Consider the following 24,085-nt stretch of genomic DNA (forward strand, 5'->3'; position numbering starts at 1 on the left):
AGAAAAACGTTCCTAGTTATGTAGCTTTGTGCACGTACAGACATTTAAGGGGAAGAAGCGGGTGCAAAGAGCGAAGCTTGGAGCCATCCATGGTGGTTTCTGGCTGAGGCAGCCGCTGCTACATGGGGAGCAGAGCATGTCCCGTCCCCGCTGCGCACCGGGCTCCAGAAATGCCCACGGGCTTCAGCAAAAAGGCAGCGACCTGACGAGAAACACGGGCATCAAACGGCACACCACAGAGCCTGGCGGGCGATGCCCAGCTGAGGCACACACAGTGGCTCGGACATCTGGCAGGCATGTGGCAGCCCCTGCCTGCCCCACGCTGGACACACCAGGGCCATGGTGATGCCTGTTGTTGGCCCAAATCGCTGACATCCCTCTGTCCTGACGGGGGAGTGGGACCCTGGGTGCCTTTGCAGGTGCCCCAGCCGGTGGAGAGCTCAGCTCAGGGTATGGCAACGGCTCTGCCAGGAAAGGAGCAGTCTCAGGAGCAGCTTCTCCTGGTTTCCTCTGGACCTTGTGCATTTTTCTCCATTTATTCACCAATTTTGTGAATGAAGCTCGCCTGGTGAGCATGAGCGGCCCTGCCCAGCGTGCTGCACCAAGCAGGGGTGCACAAAGCGGCTCCGCATCCAGCACCCCTGAGCCTCCCTGGCCGCCCATCGGGATGCACTGGAGATGACCCGGCGGGGGGACGCAGCCAGGAGATGGACAGCAAAAGCCTCCTGCCACCGGGTGTTTCCCACCCCTCTGGAAGCCTCAGGTGGCCCTAGCGAGGTCCCCTCTGCAGCATTTTGGCAGCTCAGCAGCTCCGTCGGAGCGGACATTGCCTGTCCCCTGCCCCAGCAGACATTGGCAGCCCTGGCACCCTCGCTCATGTGCATTGCGAAGCCCCATGCAATGTCACCCGTGTGTGATGTGCACGCCTTGCACGGTGACTTCCTGGTGCTATGCAGAGCTCACGCTGTCACCTGCCTGCAGACTTTGCTCCAGCAGCCACACGGCACGCGGGCTGTGCTGTCACGCCCGGTGTGCCAGCCTCGCACGGCCACCTGAGTGCAGTGTGCCAGCCCTGCACGGCCACCCAGCCACACACCTTCCTGTGAGTGTGACACGCTGGCCTTGCAGCGTCACCTCTGTGCGACGAGTGGACCTTGCACCCACACAACTGTGCCTTGTACTGCCCCCCCCTGCAGTGCCACCGCAGCCTGGCAGTATCACGCCGTGCCAGCCTCGCACTGTCCCCCCCCAGCGTGCCACCGCATGACAGTGCTGGGCCAGCCTTGCACTGTCACCCTGTGTGCCACTGCAGCTCGTCAGTGTCACCTTGTGCCAGCCTTGCACTGTCCCCCCCTGCACCTCTACAGCTTGGCAGTGTCACCCTGTGCCAGCCTTGCACCGTAACCCCCCCTCCCTCCCCGAGTGCCACTGCAACCCGGCTGGGTCACCCTGTGCCAGCCTGGCACTGTCACCCTGTGTGCCACCATGGCCTGGCGGTGTCACCCTGTGCCAGCCTGGCACTATTGTCAACCCCCCGAGTGCCACCGCATCCCGGCTGGGTCACCCTGTGCCAGCCTGGCACTGCCCCCCCGTACCACCGCCCCCCGTGCGTGTCCCCCGGCGCCCCCCTCTGCCCTGTGTCCCCCCTCCTCCCCCCGCTCGTGCACGCCGCGCGCACTCGCGAAGCCGGGAGGGGAGGGGAGGGGGGGCGAGCGGCGCGGGGGCGCGCACGGCGGGGCGGAGCGGGCGGGGGCGCGCGGCGGGGAGGGCAGCTGAGGACAGGGGGAGGGAGCGCGGCCGCCCCCGCCCCCGAGCCTGGCGCGTCGGTGGGGCCCGGCCCGGCCCGGCCCCGGCGCCTCATTGTGCTCCGCTTCACGCCGGCCCAAGATGGCGGCGGCGCCGGAGAGCCCCGCGAGCCGCCGCCGACAATAGAGGGAGGCGAGGGGAGCGGCGCCCCCCCCGCCCTCCTGCGCCCCCCCCCCCCCCCCCCCCCTTCCCCGGCCGCCGCCGCCGCCGCCGCCCCTCGCTCCCGCCCCCGGCCGGGCCCGGCCGCCACACCCCGGCCGGCCCCCCTAGCATGGTGCGGGGCCGCCGCCCGCTCCTCCGGCTGCCGACATGGGCGAGAGGCTGGAGCTGCGGCTCAAGTCGCCGGTGGGAGCCGAGCCCGCCGTCTACCCCTGGCCGCTGCCCGTCTACGTGAGTACGGCCCGGCCGCGCACCTGCCCGCGCCCTGTCAGCGCCCGCCGCCCCTCGCCCCTTTCCCCCCTTTCCCCCCGGGTCCCCCCCGGCCCGCAGCGGCCCCGGCCCGGCCCCGGCCCCCGGCTCGGGCGCAGCGCCCCGGGCGACGGGCGAGGGGCGGCCCGGGGGCTGCCGCGGCTCCCCGGGCAGTCAAATTCCCCGTTTGTGCCTATAATTGGCTGCCCGAACTGCAGGGCGGGGAGGAGGAGGGCTGCTTAATGAAAAGTTTTCGGCTTTTGCCCCAGCTCGGCTCGTGGAAGCGGGTAACGGCGGGAGCCGCTCCGAGCGGGGTGAAACCGAGGGGTTTGGGGGGTTTTGGCCCGCACCGTGAGCTGGGGGGGCCGGGGGGCACCGGAGGAGCCCGGCGAGGGGCTTCGCGCCCAGCTTCCCTCCCGCCAGCGCCTGTCCTTGCAGCCCGGCTCCTGCCGAGGCTCCCGGTCGGGTTTGTCAGTTGATGGCAGCTGCGACCCGAACGCTTTCAAATAAAATGTCACTCGGCCGCGTGTGGCGACGTGAGCGGCGGTCTTTCCAACTTGCCCGGCTCTTTCCTGCCCCTTCCGAGATGCGTGACCTTGATAACAACGTCCGTGCCCGGTTAGTGAACACCTCACGAGAGGCGAAAGGCTGGAGACGGCATTTTTCTTGTCTGTAGCGCTTGTGGCGATCCTTGAACAATTTTTCACCTCAAGCGTTTGTATGGGCGTTGAGGACAGTTTTGTAAGAGGAGAAACCCCTGTGCGTGTAGATAGCTCTTCTACTTGGCCTGCGTGTTGATTATTCCTTGTGTTTCAGGGCTTGCTCTTGTACGTGTGCTGCTTCGCAGGGAGAACATGCTGGGACGCAGAGGCTGGGGCAGCTGATGCCGCCGATACCGCTTGCCTGGCAATCGCAACGTGCTTGTGTGTGAATGATTAGAAATACATTGCTTGTGGCAGGGGAGATGGCTGTGCCTTCCTATCTGCTGCTGCCTTTCGGTGCTGTCGCTGTATCTGTGGTTTCCAAAACATCCTCCATGTATGCTGGCGTGCTATTTTCATCGGCTGCTCCCGGAGCTGGAGCCTCCAGCACGCGCTGGTTAATGCAGCCTTTCCTGTTTGGGCAGCTCTGTCATTCGTGTGTGTGCGCGGGCGCGCGCTCTGCTTAAATTGTCAGAAACTGAAAGCATAATGCTGACCAGTTCGCTCTTCGTGCTGCCAAATATTAACTTGCGGCTCTAGGCTGTCTGATTGAAGTGTAGGTTAAAGATTACATAGGTTAGGGATTAATCTGGAAGGAAGGAACGGTTTTGTGTGTATTTGCAGAACTTGCTACTTTTTTTTTTTTTTAAACAAAAATCCTTCAAACCTGCTCCCCCCACCGTGTGAATTTCAGTGCTGTTTTCCGCATGGGAAACAAGGGTTTAGTTAATTTAGGAAAACTTGAGCAGCAGGTTCTGAAGATGGCAGCGTGCATAGATTTTCTTTCCCAGTTAATCAGAAATGCGGGGGGCAGGGTGCTTATCCACATGTGCTATCTGCGTATGTTAAGAAATGCCGCAAAACCCGAACATCCTGCCGTTAAACCGGCCTCTTGGCACTGCAGATTTTTCCACGGTAATTCAGAAGTGGATGGTTCATCTGGAGCCAATCAATGTTCTGTCCTGCAGTTTTGTTGAAAAGATCGTGCTGCATATTACGGGAGTGTACGCTTGCGTGTGTGGGTATGCATGCATACACACACGCACGCTGCTCGCGGCTCTGGCCTTTGCGGCAGCAGATGAACTCTGGAGCTTTGGAAATAAATCCTGGTCTTTGTGCATGGCAGCGTTTGGCCTGTTAACATTGTACTCTGCTGAACTGCAGACTTTCTTTCCCTCGCTGGCTCAGCCTTCAGTTGGCAGCGGGGTATATGTACCGTTGTGGTTTTAGAGCTCGGCTCCGTTTGACGTAAGCAGAACATTTCTTAGTTTCACCGCTCTTTCTGCTGCTCGCTTCCTAGGAAGCAAGGTGGGATACCTGGGGAGGAACAGAAATACCTCCAGTTGTTTTGGTTAGCAGCTTTCTTGCTGCTTCCCGACGTGAGATGCATTTACCAAAGAGAGCTGGGGAAAAAGGGGAAGGGAAAGCTTGTGGCCCCCGCTGATTACTTGGGGTGAGGGCGCAGGGGTGGCAGGGGTTGTCCTCCCCGACATCAGGGTCTGGGAGGTGGCTGAGACCTGCAGCCTGCCGAGCACCGCGGTGTGATGTAACCCCCCCATTAAGTAACATGGCTATTTTTGTGTTCTTACCACATCTGAAAGGAGCGGCATTAGTATTGCTCTGTGTGCAGGGCTAAGGGTCCAGTCCCTCATATCAACGGGCGTCTGGATTGATAAATGTCTGTTTATTTAAGGACTGCTGCTTATTTTGTGCCTATTAGGAAAACTGGGATCTCTTCAGACTGCTGAGCTTGCACAATAGCTCAGCTGACAAACTGAGGCTTGTTGGGATGCTAAAAGAGCCGAGGAGGGTGATGTGAAACATGTATTTCCCTACAAGTCTAATTAGGGCCGTGGGAGGAGAGAGCACTGGCGTTGCAGATACAGCCTCCCACTGGCTTACATACAAAACTGAAAGTATGACTCTTTCCCCCGCCTTCTGCTTTTCTCAAAGGAAAGGCCATGGTTTCCTAATGAATACATGGTGAGCAGTTCTGTCCATAGCACACTGTGATGAGTAAGTTGAATAGTGCATGGTGAGTAATCTCTCCTCATGACTCACAAAATATTTTCTGATGTTGACCTCTGTTTTTATGAGTGCCCTGCTTAATCAGAGCTGAAGTGAGTTTATTCTTTTGTATGCGGTTTAACTCCTTGACTCCCACATACCTGCCCCATTTGTTGCTTGCTTTAGGTTGTCAAAGACCAGTGATATTGTATTAAAAAAGGAAAAAAAACACAACAAAAAACCCAATAGTTTTGGTAGCATAAGAGATACGGGTCAGGGTAAAAGAAGTTCCTATTTGCCCGGCTGGGTGATTGAGCGGAATTAATGGATCTAGGTGGTCTTAAATAGGCTAATGCTGGCTGAGGATGGCATTTGTAGGCAGCTTCGAGCATTGATATGCACAACTTGGTACTTACTGCCTAGAGGTAGATCTGATGGATACAAGGGGGTGAAATCCCCTTGTCATTCAAAGACTTGCAGATGGTTAGGTTTATTCCAGAGAACTGTCCTTAAACTCATTCATTCTCCTGTATTTGTCTCTGACTTTTACTGTAGTTACATCTGAGTATTCCTTACGTTTGAACGGGGAGATTTCCCATACCGTGGTGGGCTCTGCCTGATCTGTGAGGAGTCTGCAGTTGTCATCTCTGCACAAGCGGCCTTGCTCTCGGACTCAGCCTGTTGTGCATAGGGGAGAAAAAAGGTGTGTTTTTAGAAAAAATCCGGCTTAGTGCCACAATCTGATCTGGCACAGTCCCGCTCATACTATCCCTGGCACCAGCAAGAGGTTACTTGCTCATGGAGCTGAGCAACAGGAGGCTTGGGAGCTGCTGAAGCTGTTTTGTGTCACCCAAATTGTCGTTAAGCTGCACCCTAACACGGCATACAGATTTGTGGGTACGAGCAAGCGCTTGCACCGGTAAGAGGGCAGCGTCTCATTGATCTCCTCTCCTCCACGCTGGCGCTGGGCTGGTTCGTGGTGTGGCGCAGGAAGCCCTGGTGCTCCGGTGGGGCACAGCTGGGTGACGCGGGGGGAGTTGGTGCCCTGGTGGCACCGAGCCTTCGTCCTGATGGCTGCAGATGACTCGTGCCCTGTCCTGCTAAAAAAAAAAAACAGCCTGCAAATCCTCGTGACTCCCAAGTTAGACATCTGCCTGTCTTGCCTGGCTCTTTTCATCTCCAGGCCTTCCCATTGTTCTCCTTGTGAATAGCGTTCCCCAAAAGCTAACCGCTCACCTCCCTGTGCGCTCGCGGGAGGCCGTGTTGTGGTGCCTGGGAGCCCCCCTGGTGGCCCAGGCCCCCTCTGCACCCTGGTGTTGCACCCAGGGTGTCTCTGACTGCTTTGGTTCTCATCTCCCAGCCTGGAAATCTTGGGGCCTCGGCTCTGTCCCAGGAGGGGACGGTCCCAGCTGTGCCACCATCAAGGGCTTATGAGGGTGAGGTGCCTCCACCGTCAGCCCCTGAAGCTTGTGCCTCCACATCTGCAACTGTGAGGATAAGCCTGGCTTGAATAATTCATTGATTTGTCTGCGTTCCTCCTCTTTGCTGCTGACTTTTGGCTGTAAAGGCACAAAAAATTACCGCCGGCTGCTTCGGTGTTGTCAGCCTCTGGCTGTGGGAGAGGCGTGCGTGTGCCCTTTGCTGAGGAGTAACGGGATACAAGCGTGGCGGCGCTGGGTGGTGTTTGCACAGGTGGCGGGGCACATGGTGCTTTTCCTGTGTGGATTTTACCCCTGCTTTACCACCCTCTCCGCAGCCCCCCGACCTGGCCGGGGAGACAGCTGCTGTCATCCCGTCACCGAAGGAATGTGCTGCGCGCTGAAAGCTCAAGGGCAGCCCGGGACAGTGGAAATCACTGCCCAGCGGGGAGCGCACCTTGAAAATTGAAGATCAACCATAGAGACAAACAACAAACCTTATTTAAGAATTGAATGCCTGCCTTTTTTTTTTTTCCCCTCAGTGTGTCGCTCAGCTTGAGTGGCAGTCGTTTTTCTGACGTCTGGCTTTGACTTCTCGGGAGCTGAAGCAGGCGTGGGAGAGGCTGAAGCCGGGAGTGGCGATGGTGCTTGGGCTGGGGGGACCACGGGAGGGTCCTGGGGGTGCCCCGTCCCCAGCCCCATCCCCAGACGCTTGCTCTCGCTGTTCCTCTGCCCAGTCCTCCTGTACTGCATCGGGACGAGCCGATGGCGAGCAGTTTCCCCTCGCATCACTTTGTGCTGGAGGCTGGGGGGGTGCACAACGGGGCCATGTCTCGGCGTGGTGCCAGGCCTTGCTGTGAGCTGGAGGGCTGAAAATATCTGGGCTGGAAAAAAAAATACAAAAAAAAAATATGTTCCAGCGTTTTCCTGGCCGCCCCCTCCGCCCTTGCTCCGTGCCGTGAGTCACGCTGCCTCCCGGCCGGGCCGGGGGCGGCTGTCGGGTTGCCTCTGCCCACGGAGCCTTCCCGCGCCCTGAGTAATCGCCCAGAAATTCGGTGGCGGCGGCAGCAGGGGTTAGGGGATTTTCTCTGATTTCACAGATGCTGTTGATGCAGCTTGTTGGGAAGTGTTTGTGGGGATGACTCATTAATTAAAGAAACTTCTCTAGTGAAGAAAAGGTTTGAAAACTTTAGCAGGCTTCCTATTTCTCAACACCCTCGCGCCCTCCCCGGTCCTCAAAGAATTTGGAGTGGCGGGAGCGAGCGGTAGAAAGCTGGCAAATAATTGACTCAGTCATTTCAAAAGCGCTTGGGTTTCTCAGCTACCCGGCGAATAAGCAGAAGCGAATGACAGAGCTGGCACAGCTGTTTCATTTTTCGGTACTTTGCTCTCGAGAGCCCAGCGGCGTGCCGCGAGGTGGCCTCACCAGTGGGAGGACCGCAGGCACGTGGCTGTTGCCGAACAGCAGCCGCCTTCTGGGCTCTGCCCCGCCGAGTGCAAGTTGCCAGGAGTGATGCCCGGTACTTGTTTGGTTTTCACTCTGGCTTTTGTTCAAGGCTCTGACCCGTTGGATGCAATACAAAATCACGAGTTGGGTTAACAAACGCTTTTCTGCTAATGTTACTGTATGGAAAGTAAAAATCGTTCTCTTGCATCGCATCTTGAAACTGTGGGACTCCTTATGTCTCATGTAACTCAGTTATCTGAAAGGTAACTGTTGAAAGACCGAGTAGCTGTTACGGGTGGCGCTTTTCTTTGCAGCAGATGAGTGAGGATTCACGTCCCAGCCAGGGCTCCAGCTCTGGCGATTCAAACTGATCTGCCTAAAACGCACCCATCGGTTATGGTCAGACGCGGTACTGAAAGCTTTCAGTGTGCCAAGGGAAATCCATGCCACCACATGCAACCCCAACTCTTGTCCTTCATGGCAGCCTAAATATATATGGAGATGATTATCCTTTCAAGCCTCGGCTATGTGAGTGAATTGTGTTTCTCCTGGGAGTTTAGGCAAAATATCTTACCTCTTGGTATGCAAGATTTATGGGAAATTTAATCACCCTTCTCCCCAGACATCCATATGTCTACTTCTGTACTCTTCTTTCTTTCTATTTTAGCTCTTTCATACTGCCTCTCTCTCTCTCTTTTATTTTTCTGGCTGCTTTGAGTTAACCTTTGACTGGCTGATTAAAGCTTTTCACTGTAACGATCAAGACAGGGACCCTCCCCCCCCAGTGTATTGTCACGGATTGGTAATCCTGAAGTATCTCAACATCTTTAAAATACTGTTGCTTAATTTATTTTCTGCTTCTAACAGGATCCACAGAAGCAAGAGAAGTTCATATTAGGTGTCTGAACGCATTAGGAATGTGATATATTTACTCTTGCAGTGGTTATTAAAGATAAGACAAAACTTCCTCTGAAGAGGGGATCAAGTAATAAAATTGAATGTGCGATGCTTGCCACGCGCTTCTGTAGATACCACATTCAGTAGGTACTATTTTTAGAGCATAGGAAGAAGGTGAGTATGTTTTACAGCAGGAAATGATGGCTTCACAGATATGAACGGATCTATGAATGACGAAAAAGTTTCTGTGCTGAGTATTTTGGTTTGTTTATCTAACGAGTGAATGAGAGTTTCCGAAAAGTCTTCACTGAAAGATTTGCTTGGTGCCCTGTGAGAAGTCTTAGGATTTTTATACTGAGGAGCTAAATGAAGCATTGGAAAGTTTATCAGAAAAAAACAATCAAGAAAACCTCCAGAAACTTCTGAATAAGTTTGTGTATAAAGATAAAAGGAGGGGGGGGCTAATACTGTTACTTTAGTTGAAAACCTTTCAGATACTTTCGGTGTGAAGGGCAGCTTCCTGAGTTTTTGGCATTACTATGTCATTTACTTCTTAAACCTCAACAATGGTAGTAGCTACTTCTAGAATTCTGAAAGCTTCGGGCTTTAAAACCAGTTTTTTCATTCCTCTTTTGCCGCAGCTGGCTTGCCGTGGTGGTGCAGGTGATCCCCTCTGGCTTGCGGGTCCGCGGGCAGCCCCTAGAGCTGGGGGCTGGAGCCACCGCTCGTCGCGCTTGGTCTTTCTGCTTACGTGAAGAAACAGAAATTTGCAACATGAGACGAAAACACTGCAAAATTGTGGGGTTTAAGCTATTTACAAGTCTTTAAAATTGAAGCTTTTGAGAATCGTTGGCACTTGGAAATTCATGTGTGCTGTTCCAAATCTGCACTGGGTGTAGCTTGTGTCATTGCTCCACAAGTTGAAGCTTACTGGGGGGAAACCAGAACTATTTGTATTCTTCTTTTGTACCTCCCAATGCATCTTTAGGAACTCAGTGGGCTTGAGAAGGAATGCAAGGTTTTATTGCTAACTTATGTTGTAGTATTCATGCCTGGGAAGTAGGGGTAGAATTCCCAAGCTGTCCCAGATTGGAATATCTTTACGAGATGCGAGGTGGTTGTTCAAGGCGTCTTTGTCCTGCCAGTGGCCTGCAGGATGCTTCTTTTTGGCCTGCCACTTTTCCTCACAGGAGATGGGGATCAGCTGTGCAAACAGCACGTTGCTGGCCCAGCAGCGAGGCTGTGCCCTGAGCTTCCTCCCAGCCTCCCCCACCTCCACCGCGGAGGTGGGAAGTCGGCGGGATCGAGGAAGATGGTAGCAACTTTCCTACTCTTCTTCTCGCTCATCCGAGGAGGGGGCTTGCCTTTGTCACGGGTTGGGGGTCTCCTTCGGTGCCTTGTCTGCCAGTCCCCCCGGGGGGGACGTCAGAAAGGGATGGTTGCTGGTGGGGTGAAGCTGGAGGGTCCCAAAGCCTTGATCCCTCTCCTGGGGCTTCTGTGCCATCTTAATTAAAGGTGACTAATGGGAAAAAATGGGTAGGGAAGCTGTAGTTTTTAAAGATAGTCTTTACAACAGGGGAAGAGAGTTATTTTCAATCTGTCTTGGAGCTGGAAAAGTTCAGGCACTTAATGCAGCTCTGGGGCTGGGTATTAATTTCTACCAGCAATAACTCTGCTTAGGTTTTACGTGCAGGTTTAAGTTCCTGGCAGTGTGGATGTGTATGGCTGTTTTCTTTTCCGCTCCCCCCACCTCTCCGGTTACTGCTGGATGGGATCGTTATTTCTTCGTTAACGAGGGCGCTGGCCACAGGGAAGCTCAGAACTGGTGCTTCTGCGAGTTGCAGCAGCTCTTGCCAGCTCTGTCCACTTGCTGTTGTGACCAGGCTGCCCTCGCCCTTACAGCGGTGTGTTTGCACACTGGTGCAGTGAACTGGCCTGGTTGGAAGGGAGCTCAGCCAAAACACTAAAAAGGTTCATTTTCAGCTTCACCCTTCCCTGACTTTGAGGCGTGCGTGTGCTGGCACTGCTGGCCCAGAGCGGGAGCTGGCTTTCGGGGAGGTAGTGGCGAGCTGCGTGGGCTTAAGGTGTTTGTGAAATGTTGGCGGGGCCTTCTTTGTTGTTGACTTGAGTGGAAGCCCAGCAGCCTGCTCTGTCCCAGAATAAGCGAACAGATTCCTCGGCACGTACACGTGGTGCTGCCCTGCTGCTGGAAGAGCTGAGGCATCAGTATGCTCCCTCCAGCTGTCGTACTGTGGGAACGGTCTATGACTGCAGTTACCAAAAGGGCAGCAGTATGTGCCAGTGCAAGGTGCCGCTTTACCAAAATAGTTGCGTTCCCTTGTACGCTTCGATATAAATGTCTTGGAATTTTTAACTAATTTATCTTCTTTCATAATAGAGCTGCTCTTGGCAATGTCTGGCTCGTGACGCCTGAAGCCAGCGGGTCATCCTGGTGTAACTGTCCCACGTGGATGTTGCCACAGACGCTTCTGCAGAGCGATTGCATGTTAATATATTTATACAGCCCCTCCTACACGCTATCACGGGAAGGATTCCCTCTTGCATTTGTGCAGTGTCCGTAGCAACAGTTGTAATTGCTATGTCGAAAGGCAAAACGGTTTTATTGTGGTTTAGGTAGCTGCAGTGAAAGTCAAGTGTGAGTGCCTGGTAGCAGCCAGACCCACAGCTGTAAATACTGTAAAGACCATCGGTACTCATGGTCTGTAAGGATTACCCAGATGAGTTTGGATTTTCTTATCTAATCCCTTTTTCCTTCGTCAACTTGGTAGTTTCGGTATATACTGGAGCTTGGCCCATAAGGAGGCCATAATGCACTCCATGGTTTCCGTGGTGTTTTCTGTTTAGTTTTGTTAGATAATATACTTATTAACTGCTGAAGCTGCAGCAAACTTGGCTGCTCTCTTGCTGTGTGGGAGATGGGTTTCAAAACGCAGTTGTGGTTGCTCTTGCTTCCCTTGCTGCTTCTCTGAGGCTGGGAGGAGGAGAACGGACACAACCTGTTAGCAGCAGGAGGTATCTTTCTGTACATACTGACGTATGTGTATACTTGTGAATGTCCTTCAGTTTCCTTGATATAAGGGAACAACAGTAATTGGATGCTTCAGGGAAGACTTCTGATCCTCATATCCCTTGGCAAGAAGATTTGTACTTCAGTTTTTGCTGTGGAAACCGGATGACAGTATCTTGCTTTGGGAAAATATCTGATAATATAAAAAAGTCTACGTATACAATGCGAAATATTGCATTGACCATACTTTCCCTTTTCCTTACTCAAAGTTTAACTGGTGTTTTAGTGTGAAGCAAGACCTAAAAATGCGAAGTGAAGTGGTTCAAGGCACTGACTGGATTGCAGAGCTTGCTGTTCATAGCAGCTGGAAGCGCTTTGGTTTTGGCTTTTCACAGACTCTTGTAGTCGCTGTCGGCTGTGGACGTGCTGCGGACGTTGAAGCTGTGCTGGTGAGCCTCCGTAGACAGGGCGTAAATAAAGGTAAGCCCTGGAGGAGAAGCACCTTCTGCTGAAGGCACGGCACTTTTGAGAGTGCTTTTGAGAGTGCGTCCAAGTGCCACGCAGAGCAGGACACCACAGCAGCTCGCCTGGCCTTCCTCAGCGTTTGTCGGCACCTAAATCCATCCTCCGCAGATGGAGGGGAACCAGGGGCCATTAGAGGTGCTTGTCCTGCTAGGCTTCTGCAAGATTGATTGGCTTTTCCTAATCTGTCTTTTTGATCTCTGCTAACCATCTTGTCTCCAGCTGTAACATCGTCTCCTTCAGATTTATGGACCACTGCTGCTACAGGCACCCAAGCTGTGTTTTAAACCCTGAGGCTAGCGAGACTGACCTCCCGCGTTATGCAGGTTAAATAAGATCATCTTCGGCTGTAGGTCAGAACTCGGTGATCCAAGTGACTTCTGCTGAAAACATGAGCGGAGTCAGCGTTCGGTAATTGGGAGCCACTGTGACGTGGTTGAAGTGTGGGAAGTAGGACAGGATCTAATCATTAAAAAGTATACGAGTCTTCCTCTTGATGCATTTTTAACCCATTGTGTCAGGTTTTGGTGTTTGAGTTGTTTGGATTCATCCGGTGGGCAGTGAAAAGCTCACAGGAGATCTCTTCCCCCTGCTTTGCGAATGCTTGACCGCAGCTTGCTTGCACGCTTCTGAAGAGTTGCTTTGGCCACGCAGCCTGTTTTTGGGGAGGAAGTGTGGTCGAGTGAGTCAGACACCGAACCAGTTCTGCAAAGGTGAGAATTGCTTTTGCTGCAGGACAGTTCAGTCTTGGGCAGTCACAGTATGCACAGAACGTTCCTATGTTCCTATCTGTGAAACACGGATAAGGAATCTTCAAGCCCTTTGTATGGTGCTTGGAGATCTACTGATAGAAAGGCACAGGCTTTTTTTTTTTTTCTTAATTTCCCCAACACCACACCCAGGATTTCAAACCATTTGTTCTCCTCCCAGGTTTGGGCTGTTTGCTGCCTTTAGTGTGCGGCGCTGTGTAGGCTGATCAGATCTCACCAGGCTCCCGTTTCACATGTGGGGAAAATGAAGTGCAGAATAACAGTGCTTACCCCCCAGGCCCCAGCAGGACAAGCATAGTTTCATATGCAGGACCTAAATATAGAAAAATGTGAATTTGGAAGGGCACTAGGATGTTGTTACTTGCTTCAGGCAATGCCAGCTGCCTGATGTAATTGAACACGTTCTGTGTGTTTGGGAAAGAAATGCATAGTCTTTAAATCTGTTGCTTTAGGTTAGGGATTCGGGTTAGAGCCAGAGTTGTTGCACTGTGAGATAACCAGTCCTCTACAAACACACCTGAGAGTCTGGGTTACTGTACTGGGTTACAGAATTACATCAAAATAACGTCTGAGATCTCCTAAGGGATAATGTTCACTTGAAAAATAATGTGACCAAAACAGCCACACCTTGTGCAAGAGTGGGTAGTGCTTTGTGTTCCTTGTGACCTTAGAAGCCTTCACAGCAGTGAGCTTGTGTTCTGGCAAAAATAAATGGTTATTTTCACTCCTGCTTGCTCTTGTGGTGGTTAGCAAAAACTACTTTTTTATGAAAAAGTTGGTGCTTTGTAGAACAAAGTTATCTAGAACTGAAATGGGTCTGGCACTGCTCGTGTGATGCATAGTGTTTGTTCTCTTTGTAGATGTTACATTAATAGCTGTGATAATTACTGAAAACTTATAAGCTGTAGTCATAATGGTGAGGTTTTTTAACTGGGGTTAAAAGTGTGTGACTATAGAAAATAGCGGTTACATGAAAATACATACTTGGCAAGAGCTTTTGGACACTCTTATTTGGCCTTTAAAAACACGTGCAGTGCTTCTCATCTGCAAGATACAAAATGTCTCTAGTAGCAAGAGGACTGGCTGACTTCAGCATTGAAGCCTGCAGAAACTTTCCTATGTCATTTTTTTCCTGTGATCAGAGAGCTGAGCCTAAGCTACAGGAAAGAGTCCTCACTAGGAAAAATCAGGATGGGTAACTCTTAGGGAAGAGGTAAACAGAAAGATCAAGCTCTTCAATAATAATACTGGTAATAAATATATATAATTAAAAAATTGCTCCATGGCCTAATCTCTGGGTGCCAAAGGGCAGACCGGCTTGTGCAGGAGCAGGAACGTGTGCCGGCAGGGTGTCTGGACACCGTTGTGTGCCAAGTTGCAGTAGTGGATGTGGTTCTGGCCTCAGCCCTCAGACTCCTGACGTTAGAGTTGTAGGAACGTGGATGGGGAAATCTGGCCCAGTTGTGCTCCCCGAAACTTTCCTCCGCTGCTTTCCGTACGAAACTGGGTTCTTGCAAGTGATTTTTGAAAAAGCGTCTGCTTTCTTTCCATCATTTTTCCTGTGAAATGTCTTGGCAAAAACTTGAATTTTCTTTGGGAGATCATGTTTCAGTTTTAGATCGAACGTTTAGCTTGAAAATAAGAACCCTGTATTATAAATCTCAGAGAGAGTTGGCTGTAGTAACTACCAGTGTGTTTGTTTTTGTTTTTCACTTGTTATGAGTAGCTTTGGGTATTCTCAGTTCCTGTAGTCTGCAACTTTTTTAATGTGCCCAGGCCACATTAAAGCGTGAAAGTCTCCTGTCGTGAAACAGCTTCTGCTCGCGTGGCCCAGGCAGTTCTGGGGGCCTCTCGAGCTGCACGAGGAGGCCGGCGGAGGGCTTGGGGCCGAGGCGCAGGATGAACGGGCCTCCTCTTGGCCTCAGCGCCGAGGCGTCCTCCCTTGACCGCCCACAGAGCAGGTAGGCTTCTTGAGGCTCGTCCAGAAGGCTTCTGCACAGTGTTTTCTGTGATTGATGGCCAGTCTGTCTGTAGGAGGCTCTTTACCAGCATGTTTCACTGACAGAGCATTGGGAGAGCAGATACGGTGCGAGGCTGTGCTCTCGCAGGCGACGTTGTACGAGCGTGGTGCGTCACGTGCTGGCAGCGTGCTGGAGGTGTAGCTGGTCGTGGGTCACTGCTGCCTGAAAGGGGAAGGAGATTGAAAAAAACAAGTTGGTGTCCGAGTTGCACAGGCTTCTGGCTGCCTCCAAACACGCAGCATTGGCCGCTGGCCGCTGCCTGTCCCTCCCGGTGCCTGCTTCGTTGTCCTCCTGATGGGCTTGTGGAAAGAGCAGCTTAAAACTGCTGCACCGAGCTCGGTTGTGTGTCTGGCCAAAAGCAGCCCATTTGCTTGTAAGGGGCTAGGCAGCCACCGATGCTGAGCCCAGGGAGGCTGCGGCTTTGCTTTGGTGAGGTTTCCATTCAGAAGCCCCGTGAGCTGCTGAAGGCTCGGTCAGTGTCACGAATGCAGTCGGGATGAGTGGGGCTGGCTAATGTCTGTCCTTGTTAAATCTTACAACTGTAGCATTGAGACAGAGCTACAAGTACTCCCTAAAGAAAGAGAAGCTGATTGGTATTTCCTTTAGATCTATTTTTTCCCTCCTTTGCTCCTCTCTTTTCCATGGCCTTTTGTGTTTTGAAGAAATGCTAGATCATCTTTGATTTCATCTGCAAGACTTGCGAAAGACTTTGGGAGCTTGTCTACCTGGACAAAGCATATTGGAGAGAATAGTAAACGTGGTGAGTGTTGCAACACGAGAAGTTTAACTGCAGTAAACGTGGAGCTTTTTTGAACTCGGTTGCTGCTAGATAAAGAGACAAACTGAGCTCCGAAAGGCCCCTTCTGGCAGGAGTTTCCACATTGAGGCACGGGGTTGCATGAGTAAAACCACTTGCTTGAATTGGATGGTCTGTAGCTGTCGACACGCATTGTGGTATTTATATATTTTTCACTTTTTAACTCAAGACAAAGGAATCTGTTAAATAAGCAATTTTGGTCATTTGTAGGGGCATTGTCATGAAGACCTGTAGGACAAGGGGTTTTTTAACTGTGTTCTGCTAGTGCTGAAAGCGTGCAATGCCATCAGTGAAGAATGTAATGTCTTCAGAGAAAAAGGTTATGCCCCTCTAAGTGTGAATTCACTTTTCCGGTATAATGTGCTTATGTTGATAAACCATATTCTTACTATCCAGGAACACGGCTTCCTGGAAGAGCTAGATCAGCCCAGGGCGTTTACAGCGTGATAATTCTGCGTGTAGTGAAAGGTGAAAATTTATAGGGGATGTTTATGGATGAGCTGGCTGTCTTGGGTTATTTTCGTACTTTGCAGATAACAAATAAAAAGACAGGAGAGCCCTCCTCCTGTGTACGCCTTTTCTCCTTTGTATGTGCACTGAGAGTCGGGAGCGGATTCTTGTTCAACCACCTCCCTGTTTCCTAAGCCGAAGCTTACCAGTAGAATTGTTTCCTGACGCTCCAAGCTGGTTCCTTGTTTATTGGTGCCGCTGGTTTGGGCTAAATGTCCTGACTGCTCTTGTGTTGGCAGCCTCTCCTTTCTGATAGCGCAATGGGAGCATTTCGTTTTTCTCATGTGATCCCTCGATGAATGGAGTTAATTTTTGCTGTTCTGAAAATCAAAGCTTTTCCTTGTAAAATATTACATTATACCTTCACCATAACAGACTTAAGAAACTCTTGCCTTGATTTCTGCCCCTCTCGGTCATGAGATTCTTTTTATCTGGATATTTACAGGGATGTGTGTGAGTTTCTAGAAAGAGAACTCGTACAGGTCTGGTTGGTCCTGAGCGTATGAACTGGTTACACAAGGGGGAATTCTGTTCCCTCATGCATATGTGAAAGCTGTGATGCTGATGGGAAAAGCTTCTATTTAACTTACAGCATGTGACTTGAAGTAGAAATAATCCCCAGCCTTTGGGTCATCTGTCCATTAGTGTTTCTCTTCTTCCACTGCCTCCCTCCCCTGCCTCCAGTCCTTTGCTTTCTGTTGCCTGGCCCTGCACTTTGCTGTAGCATTTCCCATGGTAACTCTATAGAAATTACACTTCTGCAGCAGAAGATGAGGGACAAGGGATTTATTTGAGAGCGCTAGCTTATACCCTTTTAACTCTGAAATGCCCTTAGATGCTGGGCTCCTAATTAAAAGGTCAAAGCCACTTTAAGAAACAAATGTCTAAATATAACCCAAACTGTGCAGAAGGACTCTGCTAACCACGTCTTCACTTGATGGATACAACAATATATATAGGAACACCTGTAACTTCCCCAGAATAGACTTTTTTTTGTAGCATGGTGCATATACATGCAGCTACAAGGGCTTTATGGGCGTGTGCTGGGAATGGCTTGTTAAACGCGCTTGTGCTCCTGAGTAAACTCCCAAATTAATGTCAACAAACATCTGTGCCTCACAGTCTAGTGTATACTTGTAGTGCGCAAGTTTTAATGTGTTGTGTGGGTGGTTTTTGTTTTTCAGTTGATAAAGAGGTCTGTGTATTCAGGTCTCTCTTCTTTGTGCTGGGAGATTTTTGCACTGATACCGCTCCTACTGCTCATTTGATGCTTTATTTTAGAAAGCCATTCTCTTTGCGTTCATCTGACTGTCCATCTGGAGACGTGAGGGTGTACCAGCTACTAGGTCGATGAAATCAGCTGTTCGTTGTGCAGCTTGCAGTCACGTACCTTCTGCATACCAATAAAATCCTCAGCGGTATCAGATACGCAGTTCCTGATTTCAGGAAATGACAAAGAAAGAAGTAGAATGATAGTTCCTTCATGTAAAGTGTATGCTAGTTCGTAGAGACTTAAAAAATATTTCCTTAAGCCTTATTTTTTTCTTAGAGGTCTCATTTTGATTAGTTTAATGGTGTGGGTGTCAGTCAAAGACTACTTCCTTGGTACGCTTGACTCCTGTATACTGACGAAGACTGTGATTCCTGTAATCTTCTGAAGAACAGCACATCTAATGTCTTTTTAAAAACATCTGTTTTTTCCTCTTATTTCAGGACAAACACCATGATGCTGCTCATGAAATTATTGAGACAATTCGGTAAGTGTTCATTGCAGACATTGCTAGAACTCTTTCTTGTGCATTTCTGCGTCTTGGTGGATGGGCATCTTGGGATATGAAGGAGGGCAGCAGTCAGAACTACATCTTAGCTTTAAATTATTTTCTGAGCTGAATTGATATTTCTGCAACGAAAATCTCTAGCTTTTTCCCATCAAACTTTAACTTTGTTTTAACTTCCATTTGTTTTAACTTCCATTCTCTTGCACAGGATTAAAAATAAATAGCGATACTTAACGTTTGGTGCTGCTTATAGCAAAGACTGCAATGCTTTGAGGAAGCTCTGCTTCAGTAACCAGTGAAGGCAGTTTGTGTTCAACCTTTAGACAAAAGTTAAAACAAACAACAACAAAAAAAATCTTTGGCATGTGTTGAAAGTTGTGGTCCTGTTGAAGAATCAACAGCACATGCTTTTCCCCACCCTCTCCCTTTTCTCCTTGTTGCTGGAATGGTGCAGTATCCCTTTGGGATTGATGTCCCTGTTAGTATTCCTCTTGATCGCTGGTAGACCAATATCGGGGAAAAATGGGAGGATAAAGGTGAAAGTCAAACACACAGAGTAAGAAGTCCGAGTATTTCCAAACAGTATTAGGATCAATACAACCTGTGGCTATGATATGGCTTGCTGTTGTTTCAGCAGGATTAGGAAGTGACTTGCTGTAGAGCCACCTTTTATTAAACACTGACACAAACACCCCAAACACCTGAGGTCAGTATTATCCACTTCAGATTGTTTAAAAACTGCTCGTGTTAACTGTTTTAGAGCTTTACTGTACAGACTTTCTGGGTTTGAGGGCTGTTTTCTGCAGCAGGTTTTCATGGCTGGATAGTGCAGGTAGAGACAAAATGCAGAGAGCAGCATCTCTGAGCCACCTGAGCTTGGAATCTGCCCAGTCCCAGATGGCCCAGGAAGCTGCTCCCAGCATGAGTGGGAGAGCTAAGTAGCAGTGTTGATAATACCACTTATGTAGATTAAATCAAAATATTTTACCACGGGCTGTGGTAGGAGGGAATGTGTAGTGGCTGTGTTGGAGGCTAGAGCTGAGACTTTGTTATTTTTAAAAGAAATCTTCTTCTGACTGCAAAACCTTGGTGCGAGACGCCCTGCCGCTGCTGCTCCCAGTTCACTTGTGCTGGTGCTGAGAAGCTGCTGCTGAAAATGGTTGCCAGTCATCTGAGCTGGTGTTTTCAGTGCTACGCTACCTGAAAGCAAGAGGAAGGTTGTGTTAGAAAGCAGTTTGGTCAAAGAAATGTTTCACAACTTTGTTTCAAACCTGATTGCAGTGAAAGCAGGCTTTCATACTGTCTTTGCCTGCCTTGTGCAAAGTAACCACAATGTGGTTATGTAAGTCTGATGTAGGAGAAAGTAAAGAAGTATTTCTCTCTTCAAGATATGGAGGTAAGCAGCTGTTGACTGCCCATTTGCCTAATTTAAGAGGAAAAAACCACAAAGATCGAAGTTATAAAATGTTTAGGGGGATAATAGGTATTCACCAGAAGAGAGTCAGCCATGGTTGTGAAAGTTCTTTTTTACTTGCGTATATCTATTTATATAATAAGAGTGAATCAGCCAGAAGGAACCAGAACAGTTTGATCTCTTGTCATTTTTCACCATTTTAAAATCGAAGCATGCATCAAAGTACGTGCAGAAGAAACTCTGCCCTTCCTGTTGGAATTCATCCTATGCCTTGCTTGGAGGTTTCTTGATGGTGATGATAGTGCTTTCCTGTTTTGATGTCTGTGGAAGAAAGTGTGCCCAAAGCCTATGTGGCTCTTAAGTTGTCTTTGAAAAGAATGAATCTTCCTATTTTTCAAGAGTGAGGATCTCCTATGAGATACCATTGTCAGATGCGCTGCAAGAGGGTGCAAGCTTTCCATTAGCAATGGCAACAACATATGGGGCTTTGTTAATTCAGCATGAAAAAGGGGTCTTTTATTAAAATTACTCTTGAAAATCTGTTTCAGGTTGGGTCGTCTAAAGTGTAAAAGCAGATTAGAGTGCTACACAGAGGAGAATATCCTTGCAATGAATGTCTGGCAGTGTTGTTCTGGGGTGCTGTAGGAAATGTCTTCTCCACATTCAGCTTTGTCAAGCTTGTTACAGTATCGGTTTTGTTAAAAATCCTTTCAAAATCCTGCACTTCTGCATTACATTTTATGTTAGATTAGCATCATGTACGGCTTTGAATGTTTTTAGATAAATTGAGTATGTTTATCACCTCGTTTTGAAGCTGTGCCATTTCAAGAGCTTCACACTACTGCCAATGTCTATGGGCACCTTACTGTTTATTCAACACGAAGATGAACTATTGCAGCTTTCCAATTAGCATTTTGTGATGTCCGCCTTACTCCTGACAATATTGTGAGCTTTCATGTCTGCTGCAGCGTTCTCTTGTAATACATAGCAATGCCTGTCTAGAATTGAGACAGAGACTGCCTTGCTATACGTAATTGGATATGTTGTTTTTATTCTATTTCTTTTCTCCTTCCAGGTGGGTCTGTGAAGAAATCCCAGATCTCAAGCTTGCTATGGAAAACTATGTTTTAATTGACTATGACACAAAAAGGTGAGAGGAATACTTTTTCCCCACTAGGAGGACAGGCCAGCACGGTTCATAGTGAATCAGTTTGTAACTAGTTATTCTTAGACACTACGAACCAAAGTTTTCTTTTAGAACTGGCTTCAGATTCTGCAGAGTTATTTTGGTAGGAAATGTGTAACAGAAATATTGGCAAAGGCTGTTGGATTAAGGACATAATTGGAAACTCCACACAGCAGAAAGTTGAGCTCTGGTGTGTACGTTGGAATTACTCACTCCGAAACAATGATCAGTATCTGTGCTGTTGGACTGCATCCAGCATTAGGAATCTGAATGGCACTGAGGTTTCTACTTTTGTAGTAACTAAGAATTCCTGTTTAGAAAGTTGCATGCCAGAACTGTCTGTCAGCACTGTGTCCTTCGCCTGCCATGCCTGTGGGAGGTTAACCTTCCCGATCCTCCTCTGCTTAGCATGCAGTGCAAGTAGGATGCTGTTTGGGTGGGGGGATAAATTAAAAGGCAAAGTATTCATACTGCTCTTTTGGGCAGTTAGAAGTAATTTTAGGATGGTTGTGGCTACATGTGAAGGCCTGTTCCACAAACAGCTGAAAATGAATGTATAGTACGTGGCATTCACCTTGAGGCTGGGAGAGGCAGACCCTGGCCCTGCGTTGTCTCTGGGGAAGCCTGAGGTTCTGTGCAGTGACTTTTTTGTTCTGAGACTGGACAAAGAGATGACCCTCAAGCTGTAGCTTGCAAAAACAACCTTAATAGCTTTCATGGGAAAGACCGAATTTGTTCAAGTCCACAGCATGGCTAAACTTTTAGAATGAGAATTACAGATGAAAATCCATCCCTTTCTAAGCTATCACAGGCTATTGTCCTGAGCCCCATGCAGGTACTTTTATCATGATCTGCTTAAGGTATGGTTTCCTCCTCTCTGCATTTTGTTTTAACTCTTTCATTGCAAGATGTTTGAGTCCCTCTCTTCTTCCTGGTGAATTCAGAAGGAGAAATCAAGATCCAGCATCCCTTGTCATTAAATCCATTATTTATGCACGGAGACTGCAGTGCTGTAACTTAGAATCATAGAATCACGGAATCATTGAGGTTGGAGAAGACCTCTAAGATCATCCAGTCCAACCTTTAACCTAGTACTGCCAAGTCCACCACTAAACCACGCTGCTAGGTTCTACATCTCCACATTTCTTGAAGACCTCCAGGGATGGTGGCTCAACCACTTTCCTGGGCAGCCTGTTCCAGTGCTGCACAACCCTTTCAGTAAAGACATTTCCCCTAATATCCAACCTAAGCCTTCCTTGGCGCAACTTGAGGCCATTTCTCCTTGTCTTATCATTTGGTGCTTGGGAGAAGAGCCCAATCCACACCTTGCCAACTTCTGTGGTTCTGGTGGCCTGGCTGGGCATGTCTAACTGGGTGGTGTCCGTGTTGCCAGCAGCGATACTGAATACAAGAAACAACCCATCTGTTCCCACAAGTCACACCTCGCTTATCTTTCTGCAGCTTTTCAAGGAAGTCATAAACTTGTAATTTCAGTAATGGTTTTAATCGATTTCCTTCTCTTGAAAAAATTGTCAGGAAAAATTACTTGTAGCAGATGGAGTGACAAATGGATGTGAACAGAAAGTGGTGGATGATAGGAATGTGTGGACAAACTCATTTCATACTCTTGCTTTGCCTTAACGCTGAATTAAAGGTGTGCAGCTGAAAGCTTGAAGTGGAAGTCAGCAGTGCTCCTCAGTGGGGTGTCTTAGCCAGCGCACCGATAACGTGGGGCTCATGAGAGGCTGAAGGGCCACCTCCTTCTCCTGTCCCCTGGTTCCCCCTCTTCTTGATTTGGGGATGGCCATGATTTAGATAACTTGCACTGTAACTCGTTGTATTTTTTCCCCTGTTGCTTTGTGGGATCTGCTTATGTAATGGCTGATGTTCCTAGCAATATCTTTTCTTCCCTGAAATGAATTTTTTTAATCCTCTCAGCTTCTGTCATTAATGCATCTGGCTGAACTGACTGTAATCCTGACCAACCCACAAAGCAATCACTGTGCTTTTCTGATGGGTGTGCTGCTTCTGTCTGTGTTTTCAGCACAAAGTTAATTTCTGCTTGCCCCAGGACTGATTATCATGGAGGGTTGATGGAGCAAAGGAGAACAATTTACAAATGTCTTAAATTTCTGTGCATCTGAGGACATGAAAAGAAAGTAATGGACTATGAGATTAGAAAACTTCCTAATAAATCGTAGTTTAAGTTAAATTATTTTCCTGTTCACTAAAAGAACTAATATTATATTAATGTTCAGCTTCCAAAATGTAAGTGCCTTTTTTCTTCCACTACACAACTAAGTTGTATAGTATTGCAGAACTTGTTGCTTATTTATCATGTACTGCTGGTCAACTGGGATTTTTTTGAAGGAAACTATGCAATGACCTAAAGCTGTGTAAGTAATTACATGCACTGCAAGAAACAAACCTTAAATAGCCACCTACTTAGTTTCTATAAAGACAGAAAGGCTAAAGGCTAAAAGAACCTTCAAATCTGCCTTTTAAAGTTCCCTATTTAACTGACCCCATATTGTTTCTCCCCTGTAGCTTTGAAAGCATGCAGAGGCTTTGTGACAAGTACAACCGAGCCATTGATAGCATTCATCAGTTGGTATGTATTTACTTTTGTTATGCCACGATGTTTATCTAGCTGGTTTGAATTCACATATAGTAAATATCTGAAAGGTGTGACCGATTTAGGGCTGGATCATGTCTCAGTCTATTTGCATCACTGGTACTTCATCACTTCCATTTTTTGGGGGGAGTTAATAAATCTTTTATTAAACCTTGCTTTCTTGATCACACTAGGGCAGTCAAAGAGCTAGTATTGGAGGGCATTTCTTATCGGAAGAAAAAACATAGTAACATTTTTCCCCAAACTGTAGATTCATAAACTGTCATGTTTTGTGCACACATTTAGCTCCATTGTTTTGGCACTGTGCAATAGCTGAGTTACCTTTGGTAGTGGTGTGTGTGGGGGAAGGTTTCTGTGTGTTTAGCTTGTAGATGTTTCACAAGGATTTATCATACAGATTTACTTTTGCATGTGGAAATCTGTGGTTTATGGGTACTTAAGTAATCCATATGAACCCTCCTGTGTATTGTGGCAGTGATCCATGGCTTAGGAATTTCCTTGCTTGCCATTCAGTTCAGCTGCTCTGTTCTTCAGGATCACTCCGATGGGGAAAGCTAGAATGTAATCTCTGTTCAGACAAATTTAAGAAGGTGTTTTTTTTCCTTACGCCTTTAAAAGTTTGAATTGGAGGAAGTAAAACATGAGTAATGAATTAATGTTAGCATTTTATTTAATTTTGAAATTAAGGCTGGATTTTTTTCCCTCTCAAGTGTGTTTGTA

General features: G+C 48.7%; 1 protein-coding gene across 17 annotated transcripts in view; it reads left to right on the top strand.

The window, feature by feature from the left end:
• The first annotated feature begins 2,011 nt into the window (after nt 1-2,011).
• DOT1L (DOT1 like histone lysine methyltransferase) overlaps nt 2,012-24,085 on the top strand; it is a 70,759-nt gene continuing 48,685 nt past the window's right edge. For 4 of the 17 annotated variants that reach the window (XR_005814768.1, XM_040537933.1, XM_040537934.1 and 1 more), the window contains exons 1-4: nt 2,034-2,196; nt 18,066-18,109; nt 20,620-20,694; nt 23,278-23,341. Coding sequence is in view for 16 of the 17 variants with exons in the window: in XM_040537933.1 (XP_040393867.1) it covers nt 2,116-2,196; nt 18,066-18,109; nt 20,620-20,694; nt 23,278-23,341 (264 nt within the window). In the remaining variant the exon portion in view is untranslated. Of the gene's footprint in view, nt 2,197-2,441; nt 2,502-4,116; nt 4,951-7,975; nt 8,316-17,825; nt 17,845-18,065; nt 18,110-20,619; nt 20,695-23,277; nt 23,342-24,085 lie in introns of those variants that run through there. The other 13 variants (XM_040537943.1, XM_040537946.1, XM_040537948.1 and 10 more) reach the window with 8 other exon arrangements.

Source organism: Cygnus olor, chromosome 26 (assembly GCF_009769625.2).
Source record: "Cygnus olor isolate bCygOlo1 chromosome 26, bCygOlo1.pri.v2, whole genome shotgun sequence".
Lineage (NCBI taxonomy): Eukaryota > Metazoa > Chordata > Aves > Anseriformes > Anatidae > Cygnus > Cygnus olor.